The sequence below is a fragment of the Dendrobium catenatum genome, unplaced genomic scaffold (assembly GCF_001605985.2).
Source record: "Dendrobium catenatum unplaced genomic scaffold, ASM160598v2 fragScaff_scaffold_842, whole genome shotgun sequence".
Lineage (NCBI taxonomy): Eukaryota > Viridiplantae > Streptophyta > Magnoliopsida > Asparagales > Orchidaceae > Dendrobium > Dendrobium catenatum.
In genome coordinates, this window is record NW_021319304.1 from 521316 (window position 1) to 545155 (window position 23840).

At 33.2% G+C, this 23840-nt stretch overlaps 1 protein-coding gene across 1 annotated transcript; it reads right to left on the reverse strand.

Moving 5' to 3' along the window:
• Nucleotides 1-258: 258 nt before the first annotated feature.
• LOC110098137 (floral homeotic protein AGAMOUS) lies at nucleotides 259-10812 on the reverse strand. The gene is made up of 9 exons (XM_020824864.2): nucleotides 10691-10812; nucleotides 10397-10616; nucleotides 2309-2390; nucleotides 1415-1476; nucleotides 1236-1335; nucleotides 1106-1147; nucleotides 975-1016; nucleotides 479-648; nucleotides 259-386 (listed from the first exon to the last, which is right to left on the reverse strand). Exons 1-9 carry the CDS (start codon nucleotides 10710-10712, stop codon nucleotides 383-385), a joined length of 744 nt encoding a protein of 247 aa, XP_020680523.1. The 5' UTR covers nucleotides 10713-10812; the 3' UTR covers nucleotides 259-382.
• Between the last annotated feature and the right edge of the window lie 13028 nt (nucleotides 10813-23840).

The window sequence follows — 23840 nt, forward strand, 5'->3', positions numbered from 1 at the left end:
TATATATAGCTACAAAATAAAGTATAAATGAAGTTTTCATACTATAAATAATCATATAATTATATTTTGATAAATTCCAAATCAAGGAAGACAATCCTATCCTCCATCCTTCTCTTATCAGCTACTGCTCATATGAACTATTGAAAAACCATCAAATAAGATTATGATACTCCTACATATAATATCTTATAAAGTCTCAACATTGAACAAGCCTATGACACCAGTTCCATAAAATAATATAGAGAAAAGTCTATTGCACAACCATCACCAACTCTTAAGCTTTGCATCCAGACTTTCCTTACAAAACATACCAAATATATTTTCTTCTGATACTTGGGAAACTCAGCTAGCATCTCCAAGCTATCATTGCAGCAATTCTCCATTACCTGAAAATTTTGTTTTCAAAGAATATATAACTGCTGGATCAAATTATGTAGATATATTCCTTATAAACATCAAAATATTTATCAATGTGTACCCAAGTTGCAGAGCTGTTTGTTGCTGGTGAGCATAATGATCATTGGGATCCAACAGATTAACTTGCAGAAAGCTTCTGGAATCAAATGGAGGCATAACTTCATATTCTGCGCTTGTTGATGGCAATATATTCATATGCTGATGCTGCTGTGCTCTTTCATTATCAGATATCTTCAAAATATATTCACAGTTATTTTTAGAAAAAAAATTATATAAAGTTGATATTTTTCAATAACATACAGTATATCACAGACAAATCTGTTGATTTTGTGAGAGTAAGAGATATTTTATTAATTAATTAATTTATTGAATAGTTACTACATTGAAAATAATTTATGGTGTGAGAATTTAAAGACTGAGGTTTTGTTTGGGACGGCTTTCTTTCTACTTTTTAAAGCAGCTTCCTAGTATACAAATTTTAATTTTTAGACTAAAAAGCTGCTTTAAGAAGCAGAAAGAAAGCCGTCCCAAACGAAGCCTGACTAACTTAGGCCAACCTTATTACGCAGGTACATGTTGTCAGTTTGCAGGTCCATTTCCTGCAAAATAGTAAATAAATATAAATTCAATCTGAATGAAGTAAGAAAAATATTCAATTAAAATGAATTTATGTTGTTGTTGTTGTTACTCTTTTCTGCATGTAGTCAATCTCAGCATGCAACAGTTCATTCTGAATGAGCAAAGCAACCAGAAAATTATAACAAATTTGGTTAAATAGATTGAAATTAATAGCTTGTAAGAATTTATCAAATTTAAACCTTTTTAGATCTTATTTTGTTGATGCCTTTCTCCAATCTTGTTTCCAGTTGTTTCAGGTCCCTCAAGCTCATGGTGGTGAGAGCATCACCCAGCAAATTCCTAATTAAATGCATTAAAAATTCTATACAAATTACAATTTTAGTTAAAAAAAGGATCATTGATCAGATATTTGTATTACCTGTTGGAATTTTGTAAGTTGGTGATTTGCTGACGTAGTTTTGTGGCCTCTTGTTGGTAATACTTGTTCAGAAATAGAGAAATGTCAGAGCTAGAGATCATCAATTTGACAAACATATATAATATTTAAATGGAATAGTGATATATATTTGATAAAATCCTATTATATAAGAAAATCAACATAATTGTAGACTGAAGGCTAGCTAAGTTACTGATGACCAAATCTGGTTTCATGATCATGAAATATCCAGACAAAAGTTGAGCAATGATCGATTGGCAATTTCAAAAACTTTCATTTGGCCTAAATGTTTATTCAATTGCAAGTAATTATTTGCTAAATAAAATAGATTAATGACAGTTCATTTAATGCATGTTCTCTACTAAAAGTATCATAAGGTTGTATAAATTAGCTCCTTGATAGGGTGTGTATGTTTTGATTAAATCCAGTTTTGGTAATTTTATAATCAACTCATTAATGTTGGTTCACAAAAAAATTAACTTAAAAGGCATTATTATATTTTAAGGTTTCTACTTCATTCGATTTCTATCAGTATTGATCCATTTTTAGACTTCGTTTGGGACGGTTTTCTTACGACATCTTAAATCAGCTTTTTAGTGTAAAAATTTTAAGTTTGTACTAAAAGCTGCTTTAAGAAGCAGTAAGAAAGTCATCTCAAACAAAGCCTATAGTCTCGAGCTAGCCTTAAAGTTGAAATTTAACATAAAAAAGTTCTTCACATTTGTATTATCCATACAGGCACAAACACAGGAGTAATAAAAATGTTTACTCATCAATCTCAAGCTTATAAATAAAACTAAATTATTTTTATAAAACTTGCAAAGAAAAAGAAAATAGAGAAATTTATAGTATTATTATCATGCATAAACAACTTACCTGAGAATTTGCTTCAGATATTGATCCAGAGTTGGAATTATCAGAGTTTGCCTTCTTGTATCGATCAATGGTTCCCTTCACACTTTACAAAAAATGAACTTTATCTACTTAGATCACTAGATTTTTGAAGAAAAATTTAAATAAGATCAAAGTTATTTTATTTCATATATCAACTAATTAGGGAAAAAGAATGAATGCACAAAATAAGTGACCAAGTGAAATTAATTTTAAAAAACAACCAAAAGCAAGCAAAAGATTATTTGGTTAAATGAGATCTACCTATATTCATGATTGCATAGAGATACAGTAACCATCTTCGCTTGAAAAGGGGTGTGCAGAGATTATACTCCATATAAAGTTTAAAATAAGAGCACAAAACATTTTATCTGTTTCACTAATTAATTGAGGGAGAATAGAACTCCTACTATGAATATGAGGGTTGGACATATGGAGAGAAGATGACTGCAAGAGTTCAAATGAGAGCTTCCCTTACTATGGTTGGAAGTTTAACCATTGTTGGAATTAAAACCAACAACTCCTCTTTTTTCCTTAAGAGTGCCCCTCTTTTTATTCTCTTGGTTGGTAGCCAAGCGAATAAACAAAAAAGATGACTGAGATTTGGATATTTTGATTCTACATTTATTAAATGATCCCTAGACATTAACATTATTAATGAAGAAGTCGAGGCAAATATGAATAATTATCATTTTGTCATTTTTATCCTTATGCATGTGATCCATAAGGCTCTCAAGGACTTTAGTTATGTTTCTAGAAGCCTTCTATTAGGAAATAAGTGAAACCTAATTCAAGTAATGAGAGAAAAAATAAGCAAAAATAGAAAAGTTGATTAAAGAAAAAAAATAACACAAGTTTACACAAATTCAATCAATTGATGATTAAATTCAATTATCATTGCTGCAAATTATATTATAATTTGATTGTACAGAATTATATCCTTAATCTTTCTGACAAAAACACATATCATGTTATGTAATCCATAAGGGTTTCCTATGCCTCTTTGGAGACACTAAAAGATTAACAATATCCTTCCTTAGGAGCTATTTACATAAGTTTAACACCTGTTCACAACAGTGAAACAACAAGGACATGATGAAAATGGGTTGAGGGGTTGATTGATTTAGGATAGATTTGGATTGCCTTAGATATATGTTACTTTATTTTCTTAGATAGAAAAGAAGAATTCTCTTAAGATAGCTCCATGATATCCCATTAAAACCCTTCAAATAATAGCTATTTAGTTTCCTTATGATATATTAAGAAAATTTAATTATATCTTGGATTTATTATTATTATTTTTGGTCGGCATAAAGCATCCATTATACTCTTAACTTGATTAGTAAAAATCATGTTGAGTTTATCCTGAATTATTCTTCCCATCCTTTATTTCTGCGATACCAGCTAAGTGCTGTCCAATAACTTCTTAAGGAGGACATTTAACTTCAAATATAGTCCATTTTAGCCTTCAAATGGTTCATGACTTAAGAAAAATAGCATGAAAGATGCTGACCTTGTTGAAATAATTGTCACCATAAATAAGAGATCGTAACATGTCTACCATATTTGCTTTAGTCATGGATGTTCTCACTAGACATTTGCAAGATGATGTACCTTGGTGTATGCTTTTTGCTGATGATATTCTCCTTGTTGATAAGACTAGAGAGGGAGTTGAAGGTAAACTTGAATTATGGAGGTCAACCTTAGAGTCTAAAGGTTTTCGCTTGAGTAGATCTAAAACGGAATATATGGAGTGTAATTTTAGTAGTAATAGACCTAGTGAGGGGATTGTGACTTTGGGCGATCAAGTCATTAATAAGAGTACACGTTTTAGGTATCTTGGATCTATTGTTCAGAGTGATGGTGAAATAGATGGGGATATTATCAGTAGAATTCAAGTTGGATGGTTGAAGTGGCGGAATGCATCAGGCTTGTTATGTGATAGAAATGTACCCCTCAAACTTAAGGGAAAATTCTATAAGATGGTAGTGAGGCCTGCAATGCTTTATGGTGCCAAATGTTGGCCTTTAAGAGAGAAGCATAATACTAAGTTAAGTTTGACAGAGATGAAAATGCTCAGGTGGTTGAGTGGCTTTACCCTTAGAGATAGGATACGAAATGAGCATATATGTGAAAAGGTTGGAGTAGCTCCAGTAGAAGATAAGATTAGAGAAAGTCGCCTTAGATGGTTTTGGTCACATAAAACGGCGGCCTTCCGATGACCCGGTTAGGAGAGTAGAGGTATTAGATTTGACTTGTGTTAAGAAAGGTAGGGGTAGACCTAAAAAGACTTGGTTAGAAAATATTAGGAATGACCTTTCTTTATTAGATTTAAACGAGAATTTGGCTTTTAATAGGACACAATGGAGAAAAAAGATTCATGTAGCCGACCACACGTAGTGGGATAAAGGCTTGATGTTGTTGTTGTTGTTGTATAATTATTACGTTGGCTTTAACAAAGGGCTTTGGCTCAATTGACAACATCTCGGCTAATAGAATTATAATGAATTTCTTTAGATCCATATTGATTTGATATTTATAACTAGCATTATGCGCACCATATATCTATAATGGATCGTGTGCCTAACTTATAGATGCATTGACCTAATTTGACCACCTAATGAAGATTTGATATATATATTTCAACCTTTGAAAAAAAAAAAAAAAACATTATCTTAATGTGGCCTGTAGGAGAGGCCATGTTATGCGGGTTAAATTGAGTTGTAACATTTTACAAGCGTCTTATGCAAGTGAAAAATATGGTAGACTTAATTTGGTGGTGAATTGTAAGTTGGGAGTGTAAAAAGGGTCAGCCTAGAGTTTGGGTATGAAATTTTAGATAGCATAATTAGACTAACTTCAATTGGCTAGACCTCCCTAAATACTTGCCCAAAAACCTTCAAATCACTTTCGAGAGTTAGAGAAGATGATCTAGTTGTGATCGAAAAGGTTTCATAACTTTTTTGAGAAGTTCGGTTTTTTTGGGAATTTTAAAATTGCCATATTTAGAAAAACTCTAGTTTGGCTAATTTGACTAATTAGGATTTATGCTTTTAGCGGAAGAGTTTAGAATCATAGAAAATTCTAAAATTAGCTGGAGAATGACAGTAGGATGCCTTAAGTTTTGCTTTGGAGTTTCACAAAATTTAGAAAGGGTTTAAGGTCACCAAATCCAAACTAGAGTAACAATAGGTAAGATATCATCCTTGGTTTGACCGACCACTATAGGAGGGTCTAAGTAGATCTTTTTTTTTTTTGAGGAAAAAATTTATCCCAGAGTAGGTATAGAGCCAAATAAATTCAAAATAAAATATTTTTACAAAACACGGAATGATAAAACCGATTAACTCACTAAAGATGATTTGGTGACCACCAAGCTAGCCATCACTTGGAATTTACTCCAAATTCAATCATTAAATGTTTTAAGAAATTTATTCTACAAAAAATAAAAGTTATTATAAGTGTTTAAAAGTCACTATTTTCAAATTAGTAGCAGAGGGAGGAGTTATGGTGGCCAGCCTCCAACATATAAGTACATATAACCACGTCTTTAGGGAATAACTATCATATGGAATAAATTCATCTAACCTTCATGGCTAACCTTCCTTTTAAAAATATTATAATCAATTATAATATCTCATTTTAACATATTAATATCCTCATATTATTAAAATTTAAGTTTCAAAAGTCTTGGAATTTAAATTTAATCCAATCACACATACATTATATAAAACTTTGACACATATATAATATCCACATACTGATCAAATAAAACAACTGAATAAGAAATTTCATGGGTTATGGTCTTCAATTGGATCTTGGTGACGGGTGCTATATGCTCAGTTGCAACTTTTTTTAATTGAGTCGAAGTAGTTGGACCCGTTATATTATCCAGTGATGCTGGTGCTAGGCCACTTAGCTTGATATATTTCTTGGTTTCTAATTAATGATCTCAAGTATCAATCTCAATGGACACAATCAAGATAAATGTTTTAGATTCGCACATGGCCTCGTGCTTATCTTATGTTATAATTAGCCTGCATGTCACCCATCTTATATATGTATGTACATTGGGAACACCTTTGGAATTGGGCCTTAGCCTAGTGGTCGAACCTCATCTCTCATCCATAAAGTCATTGGTTCTATCCCTACTCATTATTACCATTAGCTTGTTCATGAAATAAAATCATGTTGCATTTCCCAAAAAACTCATGTATTAAAGATTTATTTATTTAAGTGATTCTTTTTAAAACATGTAACTAAGATTGCTATATATATATATATATATATATATATATACTTTTTTGAGTTCCATCTCCCTTGTCTATTTAACTATTTGCTTCCCATGTATTTTACAAAATATTCCTACATCCAAAGTTTCTTTCACATCCTAATAATTATGGTATGAACAATCTAATTGCCATCCCTAAAAAATGGATTAAAACATAAAAACCACATATTTGAAGCACCAAGAAATTAGAGAATAAAATGGTTGAATCAAATAAATGTATTCTAAAACACTGTGGGGAACACCCGCACAGTAATCTTAACCAACATCAGAGGTATAACTCGTCAGCTAGTAAATGTAGTTGCATTTCATAGACATTCTTATGGATATCACAAGATGGATGATGCAACACCTTGTACACTGATCACTCTACTTACATCGAGCCAAAACTTTTCTCTACATTTGATACATGAAATTAGATTTACATTGAAAATAAAGCAGACACACATCATTTTTCATTGCTAGAACTTCTCGTATCCATTTGTTTTGTTTCTTGTCTCTTCAACTTTTTGATTGCTTTGGTGCATCAAGACACAAAGGTGGATTATTGATACTTAATTTATTTGTTTTATTTTAAATCCACCTTGATTATCTTACATATAAAATAACAAAACTTCTGTCAACTTTAATTTAGATTTAAACTAACATTTAAAAGTAAGTTGACACTATCTAACAAAAATTAATTACAACGTTGGGCTTTAATTTGTATTCAAATGATTGAATTTGTCTAATTAATTACTCATATAATTCTAACAGATGACTAATATAGACATATTTATATTTGTAGAAAACACATTTTTCGATTATCAGGTAATCAAATGGTTTTGTTTTTTATGTTAAGTTTTCTATGTCTAACCTTTTTAAAATGCACATAATCAACTTTTCTTCCAAAAGACAATGGGATACATTTTAAAAAAGATCAAATTTGGATACATAAGAAATTCTATATATATACAAGGAATATGTAAATTTAAAATACTTTAATACCATTTACAATAGCTCATTTGCAATTTACTTTTTATGCAACTTTTTTTTTTTTGGATAAAACCACTTATAGGCTTATGCGTTAATTAAAAGAAAAAGTACAAGTCCTTAAAAGAATTTTTAACTCGCTAATGCTAAAGTGATAAACTTGAAAATATAATACTTAAAATTTAAACACACAAATGCTTAATATAGTTCTAATTTCAATAAAATAAAATAACTAATTTTTGAAAATTGTACTTATATTTCGAAAGCTATATCATTTTTTAATTTATAAACACAAAATGCAATTACATTATTACTAGTCTTATAGATGTAATATATCAACTAGATTACAAGCAAAATATATATAGCATTGAAATAGACAATAGGAACAATCCCTTAGTTGATATATGCCAACAGCAATCTTTGTCCTTCCTATAAGAGTTTCAAGTTAAAGTGAATGCTTGTATGTAATATTATGATTTTAAATAAAATAAGTGATTTTACAACTCTTTTGAGTATAAATGTTCTTTAGAAAACTAAATGTCTTCAACATACTGCATTTACATTTAACAGATTTGCTGCAAGTTACTTTTCAACCAAAAAAAAAAAAAAAAAAACCCTCAAGAAAACAACAAGAATGAATAAGTAGCCTTCAAATAGTCATTGGACTCTTATGGTATTAGAAGCAAAATTCTATACACCATATTAAATTGAGAAACAAAGATGAAACCAGTTTCAACTCTGTTTCTTCTTCTCCACAATGTTAAACCTTATTAAAAAAAAGAAAAAAAAAAAAACAAGCTTAGAGATTCTCGAAGATCTCACTGTCAAATACAAAATTTTGCCTCTCTGATTTCTTATAGATTTTGCTTGTTTTTCTAGATGTTATCATCATTTGAAGCTATCATTCCAACACACCAGGCTTCATCTATTGTCCAGAAACCTTTGACATGACAAATCTTTCGTCATTAAGATTATATAAAATCTATTCATTCCATCTGTCAATTATCAAGCTTGCTTGCAAGCTTGCATATAAACTGCAAGCAAAAGAAAAAAAAAAAACTTTTGAACACGTCTTGTCCATTTAAAACACCAAAAGACATTCCAACAAGGTTATATCATTTCATTACCGTCAAGTCAACTCAACCTCCTTCAACGCATACTTTTCCTCACCAAAAAAGGCATATAGCAAATTTTCATACATTATTATACAAACCAGCGCAAACTTTCAAGCTTTAAAATTGATTGGATTGGTTTTGACTAAAGCCTCTTCTGAAAAATGATAAAATAATCAGTGGTTGTACCATTGGGGATATGTTCATACAGTCAAATAACTTCAAACAATCTATATTGAAATAAAATTTAAGTTCAAACAACCTATACTGTAACTTGCCTCCCTTTCTGCACCTCAAGCATTGATACCTTAATTTCCTCGAGGATCCTATTGGCTCCCATCTGCCACGCTGGCACGAGATCCCACGATATGATTGGCTGCTCTTCCTCTCATCTCTGAATCCGCCACGTGGAGACAATCAACCCTTTACCCACTGTATAATCATCTTCTTACTCAAAACTCCATTTTTTACCCTACTTGACCTTGTCGCCTATGCCTTTCTTCTCCATTGGAAACTCCCCATGCAAGACCCTCGTACGGATTGCCTTCATCCCATTGGCTCCTCTTTCGTACCTTTCTGATCTTTCTTCTCGCGGTGAGACCGCTCTCATAAATGACCTCGAAAACCTTTCTCCCATGGAGAAAAAAAAAATTCGATTTTTAGGGTTTGTGGAGAAATGGTGAAATGGCGGAAGGGATGGTGTCAGTTTCTGAAGAAATGGAACAATCTCGTGATATTTATAACAAAGATTTGATTTTGATTCATGACAAACAGTAATCATAGAAAAATCCTAATTTTTTTAATGGAAACCCTAATTACCTGTGTGGAGAGATAAGGGTGCTTTGTTTAATTAGGAAAGGGCTAATGGAAGTGTGACAGCTCCTTCAGTCTCTGATGGGTGACGTTTAAAGAGAGAAAGAAGGACGTTTTGTGGTAACAGCTTGGATCTAAATTGTAAAGATTGAGATTCGAAGCAATAGAGAAAGGAGACATTTTTATTATTATTTTAGCTGAAATGCGAAGAAGAAGAAGAAGAAGAAGACTAGAAAGGGGAAGCAAATATAAACACAGCAGTACTAAATCTATCTAAGCTTCGTTCACTCAGCTGAATCCAGAATCAATCACAGTTCAGATCTCTTGATCTCAATATGAAGCTATAAAGAAAATGGAAATAAAAAAGAGGAGAGGAAGATGCCTAGCTATTTTTATTACAATATTGGGTAAAAAAAACTGCTCCTTTCACGGTTTTTTCTCTTTATTTCATTTTTTTCCATCTTTAATGAAGCAGTTAGCCTTCTGATTCAGATCTCCGTGATAAAGAAAAACCCAAACGGATGAGAGAAGTGAAATATTGCTAAAAATCCCTTTTTTATTGAACTTTTACGCTAAACAAAGAAGAGCCCAACATGAGATGAGAAGGAAGAAGGCATCAAGAAACCCTTTTTGTGAAACTTCTCTTCCTCAACAAACCAAAGGGAATCCATTTCTTCATCTATTGCTTAGAAACCAATCAAAAAGCAGCCAAAAGAAAAGACATGAGACTATAGCTTGCATACTTGCTTTCCCCGAAGTTAGGAAAATACTTATAAAAACTCATCTTTATAAGAGAGAAAGAGAGGGAGGGAAGAAAAGAGAGAAAGAGAGGGGGAGGGGGAGAGAGAGAGAGAGAGAGAGAGAGAGAGAGAGAGAGAGAGAGAGAACCTGTTGTTTGCATATTCATAGAGGCGACCACGGCTTGAGAAGATGACAAGGGCGACCTCAGCATCACAGAGAACAGAGAGCTCATAAGCCTTCTTAAGGAGGCCATTACGACGCTTGCAAAAGGTGACTTGCCTATTTGTTGTGTTCTCTATCCTCTTAATCTCTATCTTTCCTCTCCCCATTTTCTCCTTGGGCTCCATGTTTGAAGACTCTATGTTTCCTTCCAAAAAAAAAAATCAAGTATCAGAGATCAAACTATCAAGCTCGGTGCTTTTTCATCTCTACCTCTCTTACCTGGTTGAGAAGAAGCAAACATGTTCTTTTGCTCTTGATCTATTTCACTGTAGCTTGAGTGCTATGTGGTCTATCAATTTATAAACTTGAGAGCCACCTCTTCCCTTTTACACTGGGAGAAGAAGGAAGGACTGGTTTTTAACTCAAAGCAAGCAGCGATGGCCTCACTTCCATGGATGAGAAGAGAGAGCTGAAAGGGACTTTGAAAAAGTAATTATAATTAATGGAGTTTGAAAAAGACTTGGGCTAAGCTGCACTCACACTACTATACTACAAAAAAAAAAAAAAAAAACAAAGCAAAGACAAAATAAAGGTGAAGAAGGATAGCAACCTCCATTGTCCTTTATCTTACTTCTCTTCTATTAATTGGCTCCCTTGTCTTCAGTTCCTTGCCATTTTCTAAGATTTGAGCTATTAATCCTGATACTGTTACAATTGAAGGTAATTTGGATTAACTGGCTTCTGATACCATTGATGTTTTTGATGGATAATTACTTGTATTCATATGACAACAGAATATGGCTCCCATGTGGCTAACCTGCCTAATTTATTTTGAGAATACTGTGATGCACAATTTGCTCTAAGGTGCCATTTATTCCTCCCTACTTTTGTCCATGGACCCGGTCCACTCTAATATTGATGCCGATAAGTCGATGGATCGATCGAGACTTATTGGATTTTTTCTTCGTAAATCTTTACATTGACATTATTTGAGCCAAACAATGTTGGCATTTTATTAGCCTATTGGGCATGTTGTGAATCGTCGTATGGTCATTTAAACAATATCAATCTCCTTCAGCACTATATTTTTTTCAAAAAAAAATTTTAAGATCCCAACATCACAATTTCATTTCTATTTAAATTTTGAGTTAAGTGAGTATGTTAATTAGAAAAATAATGATGTCTCTATTCATTTAATTTATCTTGTTAAACATTGCACATTTCAAATTGTGCAATGATTAACCAAATTTTAAATGCCAATAGTTTGTGTGGAAGGTTGATTTTGAAATTGTTGTATGATGAAAGGTTTTTGTTGAATTAGTTCTATGTAATTTCTTTTATATAAAAATGGTAGAATTTTAAAATATTGAATTACCAAATTATGTAAATTTGCTCCATTTTTGAAATGCAAGATGATGAGCCTTTTGTTTGGGTTGATTCTTTTATTGCTTTTTTAGTAGGGTGAGTGCTCACTAAAACAATAGTATTTCTTTGGATAAAATATTTGATTTATATTTTTATGCTATGGTAGAATTTGTTATAAAAATATTATTTTAAAATGATAGAATAAAAATTGTGGCCTAGAAAATACTTTATTTTTTAAAATTTTAATTTCAAAAGCAGAAAAAAGTAAAGTTTTTCCAAACAAAGCCAAACTCGATCACAAAAAATAATTATTCTTGACAACATAGTTTTTTGAAGTACATGCAATCAAAAAATTATAAACAAAACATCTGTATTTCTGCAATTTTAAAAAAATAAAGCTACCCTAAATATATCGCACATAGCTAATAGGAATTACCATAAGTTCATAGCACCTTATCATGCAGATATTTTTCGTGTTGGTCATATCTTGACTTGATTCGTAAAAGTTACTAAAACCCCTTAACCAAATTCTCAACATCAAGCAGTTTAATGACTTTTTTATTGTAGTTCTTCGAGCAGTAGAAAGCATTTGAACCCATTAAGGACTTGTAATTTTTTTTTTTATTTAACATGTAGGCCCCTCTGTGAGTTTTAACAAAAAAAATTCTTATCATCAAAACAACACTTAACTTTCAAGACGAATAATATATGATGTTTGAATACTTGTCTATAAAATATCATATTTGTATTTTGTTTTAATGTAGTGTCGATGCAATCAACGACTTAGTTCATAGACATATTCTTTCACAAATAAGTTGCAAAACAAATGTAATCAGCATTTATTGTGCATGGATTAATGATGTTTGCATTTCAAATATACCAAACCAAACACTCTCTCACATTAAAAAAGAAAGAAAACAATCTCATAAGTGAAAGAATAATTTTTTCTTCATTGTGTTTTCTATATATGTATCAATAATTAAATGAACTATTCACCTTTAACTACACTTCAACTATGACCACATATGTAAACTAATGGGTTGAGTAGAAATCCCCTTCACTCATATTCCTCATGCATTATTCACATTTACAAAGCATATAGCCTCCCACATCACTTTATGGCCTCATCCAACTCATGGCTTCTTTTATAGAAAAATTCAATTCTATGCAATAGTATTGGCCATCTATGTATAGGCCAAGGGCTCAGATTTCAGATTTCATTGGAAGAGAAAAATCTTTGATGTGTCATTGCTTAGGACCACCATATTGGTAGTTTTAGTAGCATGTGACATACTCTTCTTTACCATTTAACATCAACAACTCCAATTCAAGCATACAATTGATTCTCACTAAGGAAGCTTGCTTATATAGTTTATGCTCATTAATAAAAAAAATATTTTCATAATATCTAACTAATCTAAGTTTAGGACATAAAGTCTGAAATTTAGGCCTTATTTGATAATATTTTTGTTGTTGTTTATTTTCTTAATATTTAATTTATGTTGTTAATGATTTGATCATGAGCAATAATTTCATAATTAATATTGTTAGTGAAAAATGAGGTTTTTGGTTTAGTTGCACATTGATAGTGTTTACTCAAAAAATATAGAAAAAAAAAAACTTCGACTAAGGCTGGCGGGTGGAAATGGCTAGGTCAGTCAGTCGGCGACGCTAGGACAGAATTCAGTGAGGGCGTTGAGGCTTCTCTGGATGAACCGAACGAGCAGGAGGCTGAGTGCAGAGTTCGGCAAGGGCGCAGGTTTTCTCTGGACAAACCAAATGAGTCAGGAAAAGAAATTAGGAAGAAGGAAGGGGGTTCAATTTTAGGGACATTTCCAGCGACGTTTCTGGCGATTAAAACCCTGAAAAATTTTCACTTAAAAATGGCGGCTAAACTGACATTAAAGGCCGTCATGAAAATTTAATACCAACGGCGGTTCTTGCTGTTTTACGTTTATTACCGGCGGTCAAACCTCCGGTTAATAGCAATGGTGAAACCGCAAGTATTTGATGAATTTCTTGTAGTGATCCCCTTTGTTTGATTCACCCTCCTAAATAGCTAATTGCTATCCATCAATAACTAAACAATGTTATCATTGAGTGAATTTGATTTAATTACTAATTGGACTTTTTCATTGAATCCTCTACTATGGCTTCGCCCTAGCCGCCTTCCCTGGCCTTCTCGCATCGATGACTCCACTCGCCGTGGCTCTCCATGTGGTTATTGCTCTTAAGGAAGTTTTCTCTTTCCTGCCATGCTTCTTCTCTTCACATTTTTTACAAATTTTGGGATTTTTCACCTGATCTTTCCCCTTCGGCCTTTCCTCAGGCTGGATGGCGGTTAAGTGGCTGAATGATCCAGGTTTTTTGGATGGGTGAACAAATCTAGATCTTTCTTAGATACTTTATCTGAGACCTCTTCTCCCCTACAACTTTTCCTGAACTGAAAATCACTACGTACCCATCGTGTTTTACCTTCGTTATGGATTCGGAGGAGGAGATAATTGCTTTGGCAGCTCCATTTGAGTTTTCTTTTATTAGAAAAAATTTTAACCATAGAATTTCACGATTCAATCCAGAGATTTATTTTATAACATCAAACTCAATGGCAATATCTCTGTTATTGTCTTCAATCCTAAGCATATACTGATAAAATTAGTTAATTATTTGGATTAAATTAGAGTTTTTTTTCTCAATGCTAGTATTTTGTGAATAATTGTTATATGAAACTTTTCAAGTGGTCGCCTTATTTCTGTTGATGTGGAATCCCATGTTATTCTGACTTGGAATTCTTTCCCTAACTTATGGTCATCCTCATCTTTTTTCTCCCTGTATCCTTCACAGATTGGGTTCTTTATTTGGTCAGTCTTTAAAAATCGATAACATCATCTCCATTGGCTCAAGGCCTTTGTTTTCTCGTGTGCTAGTTGAGCTAGATATCACCAAAAGCTACCTGATAGGGTGTGGATTGGTCCTGATAAATTTGGATACATACAATAAGTTAAAATGGTGTTCCCTCCTTTTTGCAGATATTGCAAATCTTTGGGCCATTCGAAAGTTGATTGTCGTATTTTTCACCCATTTAAATGATGTTATTTCTAGTGACATGGCTACCAATAATTTATGTTTGAATGGGTGTTCTACCGTTGTTCCTCATAAAATTGCAAAAAAACCTTGACAATATGGCTATGAATCCCTACGTTGTCTAATGTTGCTGATGTGGTCGACCCATTTGATAATAATATTAATTTTGTTACTAAGGGTGTTAGTAATGCTTTGGTTGATATGCATGCAGCTGTTATTACTTCCAATAATTTAAGAAATCATTTAGTTTTGTCTCCTAATATGGATTCTATTGAGCATAGTGCTTTTATTGATGTTAATTTGGGGTCGCAGGAGAATAATTCGGTCCTTTCTAATGCTTCTCCTTTTCTTCTAGATGGTTTGAATGTATTTAATAAGTTACCTATAATTAATATTTCTATTTCCCCTATTATTTTGGATGGAGGGAAACCTCATGATTCTGTGGCTATGAATTTTGATGATCATTTGGACTGGCTCCACAATGAACTGTCAGATGCCATTTTGGTGGTTGAGGGGGTTAACATTGGTTCCTATGATGATTTTTATGATGATCACAATTTTAATGTTATTCTTATTAAAAATAATTGATTCTCAGATGCTTTGATAAAGAAAATAAAAGTAAAAATAAATTGAGTGCTTAGAATTTCAAATGCTTAATTGGCAAAGATTTAAGATCTAAAGCTTCAATCCTCCTAATGCCTGCTTTTGTTGCCTTATTGGAAACCTATAATGTTGCTCAGGAAACTATAAAAATATGTTGTTGTTGGGGATCTCTGTTTTGTGCTATTTGGTTTGGATTTGCCTAGTAGCTTGTTTGATTGGTTTGGCTCATTCTTTGCCTTGTTTGGCTGAACCTGGTGTTGTTGCGCTCTCCTCGTTGGCCTATTATTTTTCTTAATTTAGAGTTTCTTTTTGCAGGATTTGGTGCAGTCCTTCTCTCCCTTGCTTGTGGGTGGATGGTCCCTAGGGGTTCAACCAAGGTGGTTTTGTTTCCTTGGGGCTTATTCTTTGGATCTATTCTAGTGCTTTATCCTTTTGTAGGTCTTTCGGATGTTGTTGCAGATTCCTGTTTTTATCATTTAGTTCTATTTTTTTCTTCTTGTTGGGATGTGTCCTCTTGATCTACTATAGATTTAGGTTCTTTTGGTGATTGACTTGTACTATATTAAGGTCTGAAGGCACATTAAGTCTTTTTCTTTTGCTTATAGCTCTTTTGAGTGATAACAAGCTATTTGGACCTTTTAAGGACTTGTACTTATTTTAATTAATCAACGTGTAGGCCCTTATATGGGGTTCATAAAAAAAATAAAAAATAAATAAATAAATAAAAAACTAAGCCATGCTAAATGCAGTAATAAGACACAAAGTTGATTAAGTGCTGATTGCTTTCCACAATGCATAACTTAGGCTTTGTTTGAGAAAGCTTTCATTCTGCTTTAAAAAGCTAGCTTTCCAGTACAAAATTTCCTTTTTCAAATAATTTTTATTTATTAAAAAGCTGCTTTATAAAGTAATAAGAAAGTTGTCTCAAACAAAACCTTAGTGATAAATATACTTTCATTTGCATCATATTGTTCAAAATTGGAAACTGTCTCCTTCTGAGAATAGTTTTGATATGAACTAGCTGAGACTGGAGATGCCCACTAATCAATGCATGTTTTTTAAAGATGATAAGTGAGCTCAAGACCAATACAAAAAAGAAGTTTAACATAAGGCTATATAATAATAGAAGATGGCCACTAAATCGATTATTGATATAAATAAGAAATGGCACTTCCTTTACATTAAGATTTCAATATTAAGGCCTTAAAAATGTGTGATCAAAACTATTTATTTCATTTCAAAATCATTAAAGAAAGTATTAATGCATATGATCCAATAATTGATCAGATATATTTAAAAATTTAATAAAATACTCATTATGTGAAAAATACAATCATGATTATTTTACCAATAGAGATTTTCATATTTGTTAAAATTAATTAATGCAAAAAAATAAATAAGGAGCTTTTTTGAAAATTCTTTGCTTGGAGAACAATTATTGAATATTTGTGATTTTCAAAAAAATAATGATAATTTACTCTTAAAATTCAATCAAATACAAATAATAAAACAATTTTTTTTTTTGGATAAAACCCACAGTGTACTTACGTATTAATTGATCAAAATGATTACAAGGTTCTTAAAGGGATTGAAAAATCTATAAATTTTCTTTTCCTTTTTGAATGTAACTCTCTCAGTAGTTATAGATAATACAACTTTTTGTTTGTATTGATGACTCATTTTGAGCTAGATATTATATCATTTATAGAAATTAGTAATTAAGTTTAAAGATTAAATAAGAGCTTGAAGAATTGATCAATATAGTTTTCCTTAGACATTAAAGGGATCCTCATCTTGCCTCTTTAAGGGACAAATTATAGGCCATCATGGAATGATGGGTTGATTGTTGCTCTCAGCTGGGTGTGTAAATGAGTCAAGTCAAGCTCAACAACTTGATTAATTAATCTAGTTCAAGCTCAAGTTTGAGCTTCATTCTAGGAGTGAGCCAGCTCATGAATTGACTAAAGAGAGAAAGTGATTATGATTCAAACAATTATTAAAATAAAATGGTAATAAGAATGATAAGTTAGAAGAAACAAAATAAATACTCAATTAATATAATAAAGTGAGATATAAATTTTACATATTCTTAATTATTTTATATTCAAAATCATGAATGCTAATATATTTTAAGGTATTTTATATTAATATTTTCAAAAAAAGCTTGCTTGCGAGCTAATGGGTCGAGTTAGGCCTAGCTCTAGCTTGACTTTTCAACTCATCGAGCTCGACTCGCGAGCCATTGATCAAGTCGAGTCCATGCTGGCTCACAATTCTGCTTGACTCGATCACTCACATATTACAAGCTATTTTTACCATTATGCTAATTATTAGATTTATTTCTTAAGTGTGTAATTATCATTAAGAGTGATTTATGAATGATTCTCTACTATTAGGCCTATGTTGTAGTCATGGGTTGACCTACTCATGACTAAGGGTGTAGTGAGCTCGACTCGTTTATGGGTCCGCGAGCCAAGTTTATCGAGCTCATGAGTAGAGCTCGAGCTTGTTTAGTAAATGAGCTCGAGTTTGAGCTTGATGAGGCTCAGCTCGTGAGCCGGTTCGAGCTCTTTTACGGTAAGGCAAGATGATTATGTTGTTCCTTGTTATTAATTTGGAGCTTAAATGAAATTTGAGAATCACATATTGTGTGCAAATGTATTTTTCTATTAAATTGCTAAAAAAAAAAAAGTTATCAAGAACAAAATTTTCAAAATATTTTATAAATACTTTTACACTATTATTTCTCAACCTCTTTTAATGAAAAAGAGATGCCCAACCGGCCAATTCATTCATATTTAGCTAATGATTATATACTCATATTTATCTGAATAGATTGATGTTTCTAAATGTCAATGTTGTTATAACATTGAGAGCATTCAACATGTGTTTGTTAATGGGGCTATTGCCATTAATGTTTGGACTCATTTCTTCAATTTAATGGATATTGGCATTTTCAATGCGGATTATGATATGGCGGAGATTTTTAAGATTTGGTTTACTAAAACTAAATGTCATATTCATAATTTACTTCCTATTGTCATTATTTAATTGGTATCTTTAGAAAGGTAGGAATGAGTCCAAACATTTGGGTATTAATATGAATGCTAATCTTATTATATCCAATATTAGGTATAAAATTCTTCAGTTGATTGAGGTGAATCTTATTTCTGCAAAAAATTTTCATAACAGCAAGCTCCTGGCGGATTACTTTGGGATTCAGAATAGTTTTGTTAGAAACAATAGGGTGTGTATGGTCAGGTGGGTTAAACCTTCCATACCATTTGTTAAGTTGAATACTGACGGCTCTGTTAAGATTAGCAAAGCTGGTATGGGTGGTATTATTAGGAATCACCTCGGTAACCCCATTGTGGTTTATTCTGCTCCGCTGCCTTCTTGCTCTGTTTTGACATCTGAATTAAAGGTTTTGGAGCATGGTTTACAGTTATGTTTAAGAATGGGTTTACATAATGTGGATATTGAAGTGGATTCCACTCTTGTTATTCACATTATTAACGAGAAAGATGTTTGTTTCCCTCATAATTTTTACACTATTAGGAAGATTAAAATTGCTCTCTCTTTGCTCAACTTTACTATTTCCCATATTTATCGTGAAGGTAATGCTTGTGCGGATTGGCTGGCTAATTTTGGTTCTCAAAGTGATATTCTGCGTGAGCATCCTGTGCATGAGCTGCCTATTCCTCTTATAGGAATGATTAATCTTGAGAAGATCGGTTTACTTTACATTCGTCATATCTAAATTTATGATTATGTATCCTTCGGTCTGGGTTTTGTGCTGTGAGTTGGTTTTGTTTTTGTTGGCTGGTTTTGGTTCTCTTTTGGCTGGTGTTGTTTTTGTGTGTATTCTGGAGTTTTATTTTGACTGGTTCAGGATGTTCAATGAGAATTGTAAGGCTGGGTCTCTTCTTTTTATCTGCTGGCAGTAAATTCTCTTATGGTTTTTTAGTTGGAGCAGGTGGAGAAAGTGGGGGGTTTCGCTCATCTGTATGTTGTTTTCTGGGATTTACTTTTTTAGTAGGTTTGTGAGGTGCGGGAGGTTGCAGGTATACGGTGTTAATAATTGCTATAAGTGTAATTGTGGTTTTAGACATCAATGGGTTGTTTTAGATGGTTTGGGGAAGAGGTTTTACCTGCTTATTAGCTGGGCTTGGTGGATCCGGCTTGACTTTCTGATGGGTTATATTGTCAGTTGCTATCTCTATGTTATTAAATTATTATCCTGTTGGCTATTTCATCAAGCTAATACTTCTGGTTTGAGAGTTCTTTACAGGTGGGTATTTTCTTTAATGGCACAGAACATCAACGACTGCAAGGTACTCTTTGTTTTGGATTTTTCTTTGCTTCTCTACTTTCAATATAAATTTTGCAGGAAGATGTGCATAACGAGTTATATTGGATCTTCCAATTTTGGGTGCTGCTTATTCACAGCCCTTTCTCTTATTCCTGTTATTTGTGTACTCTTAGGATAAGGAACCACCGGCTCTTAGGTTTTTCTTCTTTTTGCATTGTAGCTCTTATGAGCATTAGTGAGCTGGAGGATCCTTTTAAGGATTTCTGTAACCGTTTTACCGATATTAACGCGTAGGCCCCTCTGTGGGTTTTAACCCAAAAAAAAATCTGAATAGATTGATAAATCATTTTAGTAATCTGAACCGGATTCAACCAATTAATTGTTGTGAACCGGCTTCGAGTCACATAAGTTTGCTCAGGAGAAGGAGACAACTTGATCCTCAAAACTCAACTATTGAACCTTGCCTTGAAAGAATAATGGAGCCTCATATTCGTCCAAACAACTTGCCTACAAAACTTATATAGCTACTTGTCAAGAGTTCACATAGTATTTTTTTTTTAAATAAAACTCACAGAGGGGCCTACATGTTAATTCAGGAAAAAAAGTTACAAAGTCCTTAAAAGGACCCCGCACTCACTACACTCCAGAGAGCTACAAAAGTAAAAGGCAAAAAAACCTAAGAGCACAAGGTCCTTACTACACAAAAGTACAAGACAACCTAGGAACATTCTACGGTGCATAAGCACAAGCACCCAAAAATGGGGAAGAAAAGGAAAATGAATTTGCATGATCAGCTTCCCAGCAAAACTTACAAACTCCAAAAAGCCTGCACAAAAACCCTGCACGAATAAAACAAGGCCCACCAAACAACCAAACAAAAAAGTATAATAGAAATACTTAAATAAAATGATAGAGCAAGGGTAGAAATTAACGCTTTCTTGTCTAGAGGGCTCTCGGCTCTCTTTATTAACTATCCCAATCTGTATTTTAAAACGACGGGTGGTATCAATATCTCTCATTTGTGTTTCGCTGATGATTTCATTGTGTTTTCTAATGCTTCTAGAAATAATATTAAAAAAAATCTGTGCTTTTTTAAAAGTTTTGAAGAGGTTAGTGGCCTTATTTTTAATAAGCGGAAAAGTTGTTTTGTTATTGCTAAGTCGGTCACCTCTGATAGAATTTTGGCTATTAAGAATCTCACGGGTTTTTCTCAGGCTTTCTTTCCTTTAAAATACTTGGGTATTCTGCTTTATAAGGGGAGGAAGCAGGCTTTCCTCTTTGATGGTTTGGTTTCTTTGGTGCAGAATAAGTTACCTTCGTGGAATTCCAATTTTTTGAGTTTTGGGGGTCATCTTGTCCTTATCAAAAGCGTGCTTGCCTCTTTACTGGTTTATTGCTTTCAAACTCTTTCTCCTCCCAAGTTGATTTGTTTGAGGTTTGAGAGGATTTATAATAATTTTTTTTTGGAGAGGTAATGCTCAGAACTCTAAAATTCATTGGACCTCGTGAGGGAATTGTTGTGGGTCTCTTCATGAAGGGGCACTTGGTTGCAAAACTATGACTGATTTGGTCTATGCTTTTTCTTTTAAGCTTTGGTTTAATTTTAGAAATACTGCTAATCTTTGGGCCAAATTTATGAGGGCCAAGTACTGTGGGGGACTTCATCCTTCCAACTATTTTTACTCTAAAGGGCAGTCTAAGGTTTGGCATTGTCTTTGTATGATTAAATGGATGGTGGAACCTGCTTTGGTTTGGGGTCTTGGGCAAGGAAATATTTTCTTTTGGCAAGATCGTTGGGTGAATGGTAATTCTTTGGACTCTTTACTTAATACTAACTCTACCAATATTGCTAAGGTTAAGGATTTCCTCTCGGGTAATGATTGAGATTTGGTGAAGCTTACTCAGGTTCTCCCTCAGCCCATTGTTTTACTTATTCAGCAAATTCCTCTTAATATCAATTCTAGGGATGTTTTGCTTTGCTCTTTTTCTAAAGATGACCATTTTAACACTAAGGAAGCTTGGCATTATTTTCGTAGTCATAATGATGAGAATAAATTATTTAAAATGATTTGGCATTATACCATTCCTTCTACTATTTCTGTTTTTATATGGAGATTCATGCATAAGTATATTCCAACGGATGATTTGTTAAGGAAGAGAGGGGTTACTATCACTTCTAAATGTCAATGTTGTTTTAACATTGAGACTTTACATCATGTGTTTATTTCTGGCCCTGTTGCTATGAAGGTTTGGTATTTTTTTGAGACTGTTTTTAACTTAAACATCTTTAGGCCTGGCATTGAGATTTTTAAATTGTTGCAGGGTTGGTTTGTGAACATTAAGGGGCATGTGAGGAATTTGATTCCTTCCCTTATTTGTTGGTTCATTTGGTTGGAAAGAAATGATGCTTGATTCAATGGTGTTCCTATGAATTACCAAAGAATTATACAAAAAATTGTTGATAAAGTCAAGGCACTGTTCTCTTCTAATCTTCTTGCTTTGAAGCATTTTAAAAATGTCACTTTTACTTTGGAGTTTTTTGGTATTCAGGAGGTGGTGCCGAATCCTCTTGGTTTTTCTAATGGTATTATCTGGTGTAAGCCTTCTACCAATTCCATTAAGATTAACATTGACTGTATTCAAGTGAGGAATATTACTAGTGCTGGTGGCCTTTTGCGCAATCATAATGGTCCTCTGGTGTTAGCTTTTGCTAGTATTACTAGGCATTCTGATAGGCTTGGAGGCTTACTTAGTTCTATTCTTCATGGTTTGAATGTCTGTGTTAGTCTTGAGGTTATGAGCATTGTTATGGAGGTGAACTCTAGTTTTAATTTAAATTTTTTGTTCAATAGGGATGATGGTAATTGCACTTATTCTTCTTTCTACACTATTAGGAGTATTAAAAGTATCTTAACTGCCATTAACTGTTCTCTGTTGGCGATACATGAGGAAGGAAATGCTCCTACTCATCATCTGGCATTGCTGGGTGTGGATTTTGACAGTTTATGTGAATTCTCCTTTAATCAGCTTCCTAATTCTATTAAGGGCTTAGTCAATTTGAACCGTATGGGCTTCCCTTATGTCTCTGGTTAATTGGTGTCTTTTTTTGGGTTTGGTTTTGTTGTTTGGTGGTTTTTTGGGCTTCTCTTTCAGTTTTTTTCTGGTGGCATTGTCTCTCTGTGTTGGGTGTGTGCTGGGTGGCTTTCCTTGTGTTCATGCTAGTTGGTGTTCTTCTGTTTTGTTCGGCTCCTGGCCTGGTAGTGGCGGCCTGGTTGGTGTGGTCTTGTATCCTGCTAGGTTGGTGATGCTGCAGTTTGTCGTGTCGGGTTGGAGCTTTTTGGACTACCGGTATCCTGTTTGGAGATCCCTGTATTCTCTGTTGGTCATCAATTTGGGGCGCACAGTTTTAGCTCTTTTTTGTTCTGGTATTGTATTCTCCCTTCCTGCTTTATATTGTTGCTTTTATTTTGGGGCATCTTTGGTTTACGTTGGCTGCCTGGTAGGATGTTGAGTATTTTGTAGTTGGGACTTTCTTTTTTCTCTGGTTTGTTTCGCCAGTGTGGGTTTGGATCCTCGGCTGCAGGTATTCTAATGGGGCTTAATTTTCTTTCTTGGTAGCCCTGACTAATCTCTTATATCTTCATTTTGGTTTTCTTTTTTATTGGTTGCTTTATTTTTGCTTTAGTATCCTTGCAGGCCTGTTATTCAGGTTTTTGGAGCTCCGCGCTCATTTTGTGCAGGGTTCGTTTGCCGTTGGAAGGGCTTTGCTGAAAGTGATTTTCTTATCCCTTTGTTTTTGTTTCTTAGAATGTTACTAGATTATTTTGTAATTTTGATTAGTAGGGAACTCCGGCTCTTAGGTTTCTTTTTGACTTTGCTTGTAAATCTTTGGAGCAGTAGTGAGCTAGAGGTCCCTTTATGGACTGTGTAACATTTTCCTGATATTAACGTGTAGGCCCATAGGTGGGTTTTAACCCCAAAAAAAAAAAAAGCAAGGGTAGAACCAGAAAAAAAAAAAGAGGGTAGAACCAGCAAACCGTAATATAAGAGAAGCAAAACAGCCTC